Below are 12,651 nucleotides of genomic sequence, written 5' to 3'. Positions count from 1 at the left end.
TCGTGGTCGGACCACTTTCCGTTACGCGTTGTATGCGATCTGGACCGAGCTCAAGGACAATACGCCGCTAGATGTGACGCCGGGCGGACAGGAGTGCGCTGGGGGATAAGGAACGACCAGCAAATCAGAGACTATCTCTTATTCTGTGACAAGTCATTATCTCAAATAAATGATAGTTTTAAATGTAATTATTGCGATAACGCACTCGACTGTGATACTTTAAGTACCTGTAAATTTTTAAATGACCATTTAATTTATATTGATAATTTATATTCTAATATTATATCAATTTTAACCATAGGAGCTAAGAAAACGAAATGTTCTCGTTTAACAAAGAGAAGTTTGAAACAGACTGTACCTGGCTGGAATTTTCATGTTAAGGAAAGTCACAGTGCATTTAGACTGCATTTTAATTGTTGGATTGCCGCTGGTAAGCCTTCCACAGGCCAATTGTTTGAAAATATGTGCGCTAGTCGTAGACACTTCAAAAATAAACTAAGATGGTGTCAAAAAAATGAAGAAAAAGTAAAATTGGATATTTTAGCCGCGTCTAGGAAGAACAAGAACTTTACAAAATTTTGGAATGAAATTAAGAAGCACAGTTTTAAAGCTCAGTTACCAGTAAGCGTGGACGGCGCCCAGCAACCGGCGCTTATAGCCGATATCTTTAGTTATAGGTTCAAAGTTTCACCAAGACCTGTGCCCGAGTGTGTGCTTAGGGATATGCGCCATAGAACCGTCAATGCTAAACCACAGCACCCTGTTCGTTTCTCTGCTGAAGAAATCGCGAAGATAGTTAGAAACATGAAGCGGGGCAAATCGCCAGGCCATGATGACCTTAGCCTTGAGCACATACTTTTTGCAGGTGACGTTATCTATGGGAAACTTTGTACTCTATTCAATTTATGTTTGCGGTACTCTTATCTTCCTGAAGACATGATACGTACCATTGTCGTCCCGATTGTCAAGAACCGAACAGGAGATTTATCATCATCGGCTAACTACCGACCAATCTCCCTTGGAACGGTGGTGGGCAAGATATTTGAACGTTTGCTGCAGCCAAGCCTACTTAAGACTCTCAAAATAGACGACGCGCAATTTGGTTTCCGTCCCGGTCTCTCGACCGATTCCGCGATCGTAAGTCTGAAACATGCTGTGGACCATTACGTAAGTAACAATACATCGGTCTACGCATGCTTTCTCGACCTTAGCCGTGCATTTGACCTTGTGAATTATGACATTCTGTGGGGTAAAATGCGCGGCTCGGGAGTACCTGAGGACTTGGTACGCGTTTTCGAGTACTGGTACGGAAACCAATCCAACTGTGTGAAATGGGGCGACACGACATCTAATAGCTATAGATTAGAATGCGGGGTACGCCAGGGTGGACTTACTTCTCCGGACCTCTTTAACCTTTACGTCAATGACTTGATGGGGAGGCTGAGGGGCACTGGAGTCGGTTGTCACGTGGGTGACGTCTGTATTAACAGTCTCAGCTACGCTGACGATATGGTGCTTCTCAGCCCCTCCATCAAGGGTCTGAGAAAGCTGGTTTCAGTCTGTGAAAATTATGTAAATTCTCATGGGCTGATTTACAATGTGGCTAAGACAGAGCTGATGATTTTTAAGGCTGGAAGGGGTCCGGAGAACATACCGGAAGTCAAATTAAATGGAGAGAAGCTGCGTATTGTGCAGCGGTTCAAATATCTTGGCCATATACTGACGGACGACATGAGGGACGACAGTGACATAGAACGAGAAAGAAGAGCTCTGGCTGTTCGTGGCAACATGATAGCCCGCAGGTTTGCCGGGTGTAGCAGGGGAGTCAAATGTACATTATTTAATGCATATTGTCTCTCTTTCTACACCTGTCAACTGTGGGTCAGGTACAGCAGGAAATCGTACGGCACCATCCGTGTGCAGTATAATAATATATTCCGGACTCTGATGGGGCTGCCGCGTTCCTGCAGTGCCTCCACCATGTTCGCAGAAGCCAGAATCCCTGACTTCTTCGCAGTGGTACGCGCGCGCATTGCTTCTTTCTGGGAGGGGATGCGCCGCTCGCATAATACCATCCTCATGTCGGTGTACCGCAATATTAATTGTAATATGTTTAGGCACTGGCTCTCAGTGCATGAAAACGAGAACAAAAAATAGTATTCATTTATTATTTTACTTGTTTTACTTTTGTTTTACTTTTATTTTAGTTTTAAGCAATTCTTTTTAGTGTGATATGGGTGTACTAATGTACGTGATGCCTGAAAATAAAACTTTATTTATTTTATTTTTATTATTATAATAACTGAGAAGTGTACTGTCTTGTCGCAAGCGTTGTTTTACACTTATTCTAATAGTGTAGTGTACCTATACCAAAATTTGCTTCCTCTTATTTCATAGAAACTCAGAAATTAATAAGTCATGTCGTAATTTTCTTAAGAACCCTAGATTCAAGCTTGTAAACGTGCAAATTTTTGCGAAACAAAGTTAAGAAATTTTCAATTTTCCTGCTCTGCCTCGGTTGGAAAGTTTACAAATGATTCATAATTCGGCACGTTTTGAGGTAGCCCCGCTGTAGAGGTAAAACAAGAACTCGCCATTTCGAATCCCAAATTGGACTGTGCCATTTATATGGCTGCTCGTGTAATGCTGGGTGTAGACGTGCGAGCGGATCGTGTTTCGTGTTATTTTATTTTAGCCTGCTGGGCCAATGGCTTCTTCTTTTTCCAATTGTCTCGGCTGAGTGGATAAATGTATTGAGTACCTGTCACTCGATAATTGCGAGCGTTTGTTATTCGATTTGTAGAATTGTATGTAAGTGCTGTGTAATAGGTTCACTCTCTTTTGTAGCGTAGATAAATGTTTGTGGAACATAGAATTGATAGAATACATTTAAGACAATCGCCAAGTGAATGTATCCATCCTCCGTCTGTCGTTGCTTTATTGTGTCTTCTCCGTCTGTTTTGTTGTGTCTTGCGTTCTTGCTAGTATTTTCATGTAGGTTCCTCTTTTTGCACAATGTTAGACACTATTGCTTTCTGTATGAAACAAATTGTCACCCTTGGCCTTTGTCATGGTGATCAATTGATAATTCTTGTATTTCATAATACTTTTTTTGGTATCTTTATTCTTTGGGTGGTATTTGCATGTCTACACGCAGCTTTATGCACGTAGCCCTATACTTGATCGTGTTTATGTTTATGCTAGTTTTTCAGATATTTGCACTACCCCATTCAACGAAGGGTATTTTTGTATGGTCCAATAATTCTCCTGTCGGTATCTGTGAACTGAACATCTTAGTTTTATACTCATGTTCAGTATTTTATAGAATCTTAAGTTTACCACAGTCAATATAGATGGATTAACGAAAGCTGGCGCAAAGGGTCTAGCAGGCTAAGCGAACTAGAGGTGCCCCCAACGACGGATTTGGTCATTCTTTCAGGTGGTGTACTGGCAAGTCCTAAGAACACTCTATGCTTAATATCAGTCCTCGATCTTCTTTTGCTTAGGACTTGCCAGTACACCATCTGAAAGAATGACCAAATCCGTCGTTGGGGGCACCTCTAGTTTGCTTAGCCTGCTAGACCCTTTAAAAAATTTGAAAGTTGGGTACAAATTACGGGCCAGCTCTTACGGATCAACCTATGAACTTATTCATAAAGTGGAAGTCATCACCGCTCCCCTCCGCCATCTAATTACTTAACAAACTATCCACTCTTTAGTTTACCTACTTAATTTGAACTGCTTGGTTCATCCCATAGGATTAGCATAAGATAAGGTGAAACGCAACTCGTCATATACATTGCAAATTAGTTTGCAAACTGACTAATTACCGTGTATGACTAGTTTCTGCCGGACACTAACATTAAACCCATCCGATAAAGCCGTCCGACGATTTTATGGACATAGTTTACATGACAACGGCTTCGTTTATTGGCGTACAAACCTGTCGCATGAGTTACCCGGGCCGTTAGTCAACTTTTACCGCTACTGCCCTTAAAGTTTGACTGATACCAGCTAATGAGCTGCGTTGGGTGGTTAATGCTCCGCGAAGCGGTTTCAGTGAGATATTCAACAAATTACAGTAATTGGCGCAAGTATAGGCTTATAGGTATATAGAGTCTCAAAAGTAATTGGGTTTTTCGTAAATGCTCAGTTGTTTTGTGTAACAATCCACATAATTTGGTGTTAATACATTAATGAAGCAAAAGACAACGATTTCGCAATCCTACGGGCCTCCAAGGAAAATCTCTTGACCTGAAGGCTCCATAGACAACAGTAAAGATTCGATTTTCTGTTGAGCCAGTGGAAATTGAAATATAATTAGCGCGCATATTAACAGCAAGATAGTAAACATCTGATCTGTTAATAATAAAATTCAGATAAGTTTATTGCGGTCGTTACAAACCACCATGACTGTCCCTAACAACAATCTCAATCTCCACTCTTGTTACAGAGTACCGAGCCATACTTCCCATTCCTCGGCGCCCACGCGCCTCCGACCGGCTACCGGAGCGAGAGCACCGACGAGGAGGGCACCGTGCGCTGCTGCTGTGTCTGCTACACCTTCCTGCGTCAGCAATGGGAGCAGTACGACCGCGAGAACAAGCCGCACAGCCAGCGCTTCTACTGGATGAAGAGGCTCGACGGGAAACCGTTCATCGGTAAGTTGTTATGTAGCATAATTCTGTCATTGGGAGTGGAGGGTGCGAGCTGAAGATCGAGCTCAGTGGCGTACCATGGAAGAGGTCTTGGTCCAATAGTGGACAGCAACAGTACACGGCTGTGATGAATGTGTTGATGAATGAAACTTCGCCAAAAACCTCAGTTTTTGTCCTCGGAGTTCGACAATTCGCTGCCTTAGTAACACACACACTGAGATCTTTTGTTGATTGACATACATAATAAATTCAGGACTTTCAGGAATTCTCTCAGCCGTTCTTTTGGCTACTATCTCACTAGTTCTAATTCCCTACCGACACAGTGCAAACACTAGATATTTGTGACTTGGAAATACACGAATTTATCGCTGCCCCAGTTCGGTCTGCCACCATAAGTTGGCACGTTGTTTCATCGACGTACATATACGACTAATGTTCAAGCACACAATTTAGTACCCTACAAACCTAGCCATATGATTTTGGGCTCTGTTTAAAGCTCCCAGAGTCGTTATTTACTAACGTCGTTATTTGACAGAAATGGGTCTAAAATTTTTGCGGCATTAAATGTTTCGCATTGCTTTAAGCTTACCGATTTACTTCCTAATTCCATTTTCATGAGTTACTTGTTTGTTAAATGTTCTGATTGTTACTTATTGTGCCAGTCTGTGAGCTTTGCCAATCGTGCTGATTATGAAATAATAATATTAAACATATTTAAAATTAGAACTGACATTAAGAACGCAGTTTGAACAGCTCCGTATTTTGAATATGACTGGCTACCACGATCACATTTGTAGGTATATCCGGTAATATATCACCGCAAAAGTTTAAACTTTCGCACGCGATTGCCTTTTTTAGCGCATGACACCGACTTCCACAAAAAGGCACCATGTACGCATGTACCTACCCCTATTGTCTTATTACGTTTTAGTCGGCATAGAGCACGTCATCAAGCATTATGGTGGCACAATACATGTATGTCACGGCACGAAAAACGCCTGTGTTTGATTGCGACCCATTGTGCCAGCCGCCATTGTCTGATAGTAACTGTTATTTAGGCTTATTTCCTTGGCCTATAATCTTTTCTGAAATATTGCTTAGCTCCATTACTATAATTTTCTATGAGGTTATTTAGGGACTTCTATTTTATCAATTATCTATTGGTAAATTCTCTGAGCATGTTACTTGTGAGGTTGTTATTTCTGTTCGTAACTTCGTACATCGCTCCTGGCTGCCTTGTGAAAATTACTCTTCACATTCTATGTTCTAGCTCTCTTATAGGCAGAGGCAAAGTCAAACAAGGAGCACAAGCTTCTTTCCACCAGGCTGCTAGCTGGTCTCCTTGTAGCAGTCCAGTCGTGTTTCGCCCCAGCGCAACGTCACTACACCAATTGCCATTGGTTCTAAGTACTAATTGGCAATATGAATGTTTGGTTGACTACTTTTACGTGACATAGAAAGTTCAAACAGTTCCAAGTAGTCCCACGCGACGTTTGTCATGTACCCTTAAATACTATCCTGTCATCTCAACCGTTGTTGTCATAATGATATATTTGAACTGAAATCAATGTATCCAGCGACAATAAATTCGAACGAGCGGACGCAGCGTGGGCTGAGATTGCGCGGCCCGTACAATGTTGCTGAAATATGCTCGGTGGTGATATGGCCCGCTGTACATATTGCCATGTGAGATGTTGATTGCGAATGTTGGAGTTTTCTTCTAAGTCAGCATATAGCAAGGTGTAGTTTATTTATCATATCCTTAATGTGAAGGCACATTGGGGAAACTACAAATTGTTACAAGTATGGTACTCTAGATAAAGTACTTCATCGACGAATTAACATATACTGGTGTGAGAGTCTTTAAAATGTCGTGGGCATTGTTATTAGAACTACTTATGTTCGTGATGACATTTTTCACATTGATTACCTTTATCGCAAAGGAATAGTACATTGTGTAACGAGGGGGGTAAGTGAAATTTCGGAAGCGAGCCGGAGGCTGGAGGGAATTAAAGACCCGAGGTTGCAATATTCTTATCTCCGGAGTTACACACAATGTTTTTCATCACACTTGCAAAGAAAAACCTAAATTATAAGCGAAATAATTCTTAAATACGGTGACATTTCAAACATTCGTCCGCCATATTGTCATTCTTTGACAGGTTAGGCATCGAAGGCACAGACCTATTCGGCATTCAGCCACGATTGAAAATTATGTAAAAATATTCTAAACTGCTATTAAATTAAATATTTTAAACATAAACAAACATATTAAATTATTACCGGCACTAATTTAATGTAAAACTCATGTACACTACGTGGTTTCTATGAATTCGTGACATAATAATAATAAAAAAGTTATAACTCCCTAGGGAGTTATAGCTTTTTTTACAATCCATAACTCCCGCGGGAACAATATAGGCCCTTGTCCTTCAGTACAGCTGCTTGAAATAAGATCTTTTTCGAGCAAGTGTGTTGAAAAAGTCTATACGTCTATAAAGACACAACTTAAAATAAAAGTTTGTGGGTGTAACGTTTCACTTCACTGTACTTATACTACCTTCACTTTGGTTCTAGTATGTAGTCCAAAGAAAAATACTCCTCATATGACCCAACCTAGGCTTTATTGCTAATCACACCAATGTTTGAATCCGTTGCGTGTATCTTTATCACATCCCCAGCGATTGTGGGATCAAAGCTGGATTTACGATTGTTTCTATAAAACGGTTGCAACAATGTTGCCATTTCAATGGTAGTGTACAGTTTGCGCTAGAAGTAACTGTGTTAAAGAAATTCTCGATCTACGAAAATTTAAAATGCTGTTCAGTAAATAGGTGAAAAAAAAAACAGGTGAGACGAAAGGGCTTCTTCTCCACTGGCTTGGTCACCTCGAAAGGATACCCTAGATAGGAGATCGAGCAATCAAAAGAGCATACTTGGGTCGACCAACTGGACGCCGTCCTGTTGGTCATCCTAAATATCGTTGGGCGGATACAGTGGAGGTAGACCTCCGTGAGCTCGGCGTCGGCGAAAGCTGACGTGAATTCGCTCAGGATCGAGCAAAATGGCGGACTGTTGTGTTGGAGGCCAAAACTCATTTTGGGTCATCGCGCCAGCGAAGTGAGTTCGAAAAAAAATCAGACGGCGGTAGCAACTAGACACTAACCAGTAATGTTCGTAATGTTCTAACTTTTACTATATTGGTTGCATAGATCGTTTACCACCCTATCTGATGGTATATCCGTACTTGGCGGGAAGAAGTTGATAACTCGTGATATAAAATTGAAGAAAACGTCATGTAATTGTATTTTTAGTTTCATTTCTTTAATTTATATCTCGAGTTAACCAGTTCTGCCCGCCGTGTACACCGATATTATATCGGTGACATATTAAATATGTTAAAACGGGTCACTCACATATTTTAAGTCGAAACCGCTCGACACCACTCCTGACGACACTAGGTACGTAGTTAAACATGTCAAGCGTTTTGTCATGTCTGTGACGCTATATCAAGTTTTAATATCACAAACGTTAATCCACCACCACCTCCGCCAAAACAAACAATTCGTTAGGATCACCTAAGAGGATCTCCCAGGTAATTAATTATATTGTACGGTTGGTTTATTAGATCCCCTAGGACAACTAAGTGATCTCATTGGACTGTTACTGCTCGACTTCTCCTGCTGACTGTACAACTACAGACGCGAATATACAGTCGTGCCAATAGCGTAAAACGTACTGAGATGCACTGCGTTTTTGCGAGCAATCCCCGGTGATGGAAACAAATGGCTCCGCGGACCTGATACCACTATGTAGACAGTAGTAAAATACTGACGTACAGAGGAAGCTGACTGTCAAAACATATAGTAGACAGATTTGGATAGCCTAAATTAACTTTTTAGAAACTTATTCGAAACCGGGCTTTCTCTTCCCTGCTAGGTGGGATCAAAGTGGCACTTTTCTGTTCTAGGTCACTATTTTTGTTTTCCTTTTAAACAATTTTTTAGCTTCATAATATTTTGAAACATATTTAATAGGTGACGTGAAAAGCAGTATGTGTCACTTGAGCGTTAACTCTTGAATCCCTCATTACGCTCTGGATTCTATTTTGGGTACCTTCGCTTCGTTCAGGATTCAATGTACGCCCTCGCCGTTAATATGTCATTTTGCTCCCTTATTGTGACACAATCTACTATAGCGACTCGAAAGACAGTTTTACGTCACAGAAAAAAAGCATGACTAACATTTTAGAAAGCATTTCATCGAAAGAAATTACTGGAATTAGGACATACATAGTTAAATATGATGATGATTGCTTGTGGTAAAACCCTTAATCAACTTTCGTTCAACAAAGTCGCATGAAATTAGGCAAGTAGAGAAGGTTGTCCTTCCACCGCCAGTTTTATGTAACATGTAACTGGACAACTTTCCGAGCCATTCGGATAAGTAACCGAATCCAATAAGGGCGGATAATCGTATCGTTTCCGAACCTACCTGAGCAAAATCCGCTTTATTTATGGAACAATTACGTACGCATTCTCATTTGTAAAAGGAAATATTAAGCATTGTTTGCTACAAGGTTTATTTGGGTACAGTCAAGGGTAAAATTATCGATTCGACCTATTTACAATAAAGATGTATGGAAATAGGCATTAGTATTATTTTTCACTCCATGTGGAGGTGCCTGACACAACCAAAAATGCTTGTAAAGGGTCTAGCAAGCTAAGCTAAGAAGATTGGCCCCCGCAAGGGATTTGGTTGTAATTTAAGGTGCAGTAGTGGCAGGTCCTAAGAACACTGTATGCGTAATATCAGCCTTCCAGCTTCTTTTTTTTCAGACTTATCCACGAAAATGACAAAAAATCAAGGTAATTTGTAAACTGTTATTGTTTTTTTTAATATGATGCACCATGATTTTTCAAAATGTTTTTAAATGTATACGTAGTGAACAAATGTGGCTTACCACGTAATTTTTTTGATAGTTGTGTCTCCGCGAAAAGTGGCAAAAAAATGGAGCAGAAAAAAATTACATTATTTTTTTCATCCAAGTTCAAGGAAATGAAATGAATGTCTGTAAAAATATGCATTATGAACCCCACTTGCTCTCGCTTGCTTGGTTTAGCTGCAATAACAGTTTAAAAATTACCTTGATTTTTTGACATTTTCGTGGATAAGTCTGAAACAAAAGAAGATCGAAGGCTGATATTACGCATACAGTGTTCATAGGACCTGCCACTACTGCACCTCAAATTACAACCAAATCCCTTGCGGGAGCCAATCTTCTTAGCTTAGCTTGCTAGACCCTTTAAACTTTATATTATATGAATTTGAGGCCAATTTAAATTTACACTATGATATTAAAATTATATCAAAATGATGTCGGTGGCACGTGCATTTCGCTCGTACTTAACCTTACATGCATTGGCACGAACGGGACGCACGGGCGACATCCAGCATTTAGGTACAAATTTACTCGTGTTACAGGAGACACCCGGTATATTCGCGTACATTAGGTTCGCTGGCAACTTCAAGCTCGACAAGGCTTATTTCCTTGTGGCCCAAACGAACGATAGAACAGAAATAGAATACATGATCCCGTAATCCTACACGTCCCTGGTCTTGTCAAACATTTTCCGATATAATCCCTTCGGTCCTTTGTGTCACTCGAGATTTCGTCCGAAGTAACCGAGCTACGGCCTTCGGGTATCGCCGCTATTGTCGGCCAGATTGTAATCTCAATTCCTCACAGGGCCTTGTGTGAGTCGAACAATTTAGCCATCCAGTGTAATGTAATCTGTTACCAGTGATCGGCGTTTTGGTTGCTACACCGCGGGATATCAAGATTCAGCTGAAATGAAATGGTAACCTCGTGGCACTTTATACATCCTTTGTTTTTGTTATATCATGTAATTTAATGTGTCTTGTTTGTGTCTACGAATAAAAATTATTCTATTCTATTCTAATATGGATACCCCACTAAGCAAGCAATGCCTTTAAATCGTTTGAAAAAATGCAGTTCAAGTGCAGGTAATATATTTATAAAATAAGCAGTTATTAAGATCATTTACCCCGAGTTTCACCCAAAACGCCGACAGGTTGTAATTTATTCTCGAGATTACGATACGTAGGATTGACTTTTGGCGTAGTCAGAAGATTTGACACTTCAAGAGATAGCATTGATGTGGAATAAGGTGTAATATGGTTTCAAGTAATAAAATTATCAGGTAACTCGGCTAAAAGACACTAAAACTGACTATCACCAGATAACTACTTATCACCGAATAGCCAAGGTGCTTGCTATGCTTATCCCTACCATGTAAATATGAAGTGTTACCACCGATATTGCGGGTTTCCTAGTACCTATATACGGTGCGATGACTTACATCGAGTAAATTGCATACGCCAGCGACGCGCTCGAATCGCTCGCTCATCGAACAGAAAGAAACGAGCTGCTCGGAACCTGATCGCCCCCTAGATTACCGCAACGTAATACACCCCTCTCCCCAAGCCCGAGGGCTGATTGACGAACATAACTTTTTTACTCCATTTTAGTAGCGCGTGATGGACATGAGGCTTACTGAATGAAAGAGTTAAAATGGAAAAACCAACTCTCATATCCACTTTGTTCAGGAACGAAACTCGGAAAACGTTTGTTTTAGTTAGATTTTTTTCCATTTGAATGACCGACAGACGAAAAATAGATAGAGTTAGATCAAGATAAGTCTGCAACGATTTTGATAGCACATGCAGTGCTAGTGTTTTTAAACGTCGAACTTCTATGAAAAGATGACGTATAAATAACACTTGCACTGCGTTTGCTAACAAAATCGCTGCAGACTTATCTTGGTCACACTCTAGAAGCAACTGATTAAAAAAAGGGAGCATAGCAGATAGTAGATAGAGTAATCGAAATAATTGTACTTACAACTTTCTTTTTGTAAACACGTGATTTTAGTATGGTTTTAAGTCCATATTATCGAAGCGACAACACCTTGAGCTGCTCGCACAGGCCACGATGACTAATTATCCGACGGCACCCATACCTTAAAGTTCTTGACTCACCATTTACACATAGTTTCATAAATAGTTTATTTCACTAACTAAGCGAACCTTATATACAGGACACAGGGCCACTCCACCCTTCCAAAGAACGTGTAGGCCTTGTAGGTTTTCCCCACAGATGTTGGATTCCCTCGCCAAATATTATTGCTAACAACGACATAACATTTTCCAAAGAACGCTCAAAGGGATACGCCTCAACAAAGCTTTGTCTTTTAAACCTCTCCGCTACGAATCCCAGGTGAATTTATCATTTTATACGATGCTTTCTCATTTCTAACGCAGGTTTTATTTTTCGCGCAGTTATCGCCGGAAACTGGATTTCTGTAAGCTTTTATTGGTTGTACTTACCGTGTATATATGTTAACTATTTTAGTACCAGCAAAGACATTTGTAACATTCTCAAAGTATAATGAATAAAACTCAGGTTTGCCTGGCAATTATCTTTCATGAGATAAACATAACCTGCCATAATCGAAGAGAAATTTAAGAGTGTCCTAAAGAGACAATGGTGACATGGATTCATCCATCAAAGTCAAAGTCAAATATTTTATTACGTTTCATGTGCACATTTGGTGCATATTAATAGCTTAAAGCTAAGCACAGTCTCAACATGAACCCTGAGAGGGTCTAGCAATATTAAATATGAATAGAAAATATCAACTAATTAAAATCTTATAACAATAATTTTCACAACAATTATAGCGAAAAATCTATTTTTCACTTAAGAATTCTTGTATGCTATAGTATGAGTTGCTTATTAAATGTTGTTTTAGTTGTGTTTTAAATCTATGAATGTTACTTTCTACCTGTATGGACTTAGGCATTTTATTGTAGGTGTACTAACTGACATGGCAAATGGACCAGTGTGTATCATTTTCATGTTTGAGTTAGGCCGGGCTTATCTGGTATTGGGTCGTAAATTTGACGGACG

At 40.1% G+C, this 12,651-nt stretch overlaps 1 protein-coding gene across 1 annotated transcript in view; it reads left to right on the top strand.

Moving 5' to 3' along the window:
* The window catches only part of LOC133533513 (uncharacterized), a 223,122-nt gene that overhangs the window by 52,517 nt on the left and 157,954 nt on the right, over positions 1–12,651 (top strand). Inside the window, exon 3 of the mRNA XM_061872494.1 lies at positions 4,454–4,661. Coding sequence (XP_061728478.1) covers positions 4,454–4,661 — 208 coding nt within the window. The remainder of the gene's footprint in view (positions 1–4,453; positions 4,662–12,651) is intronic.

The sequence above is a fragment of the Cydia pomonella genome, unplaced genomic scaffold, assembly GCF_033807575.1.
Source record: "Cydia pomonella isolate Wapato2018A unplaced genomic scaffold, ilCydPomo1 PGA_scaffold_173, whole genome shotgun sequence".
Taxonomy (NCBI): Eukaryota; Metazoa; Arthropoda; class Insecta; order Lepidoptera; family Tortricidae; genus Cydia; species Cydia pomonella.
This window is presented reverse-complemented; position numbering and strand designations above follow the sequence as displayed.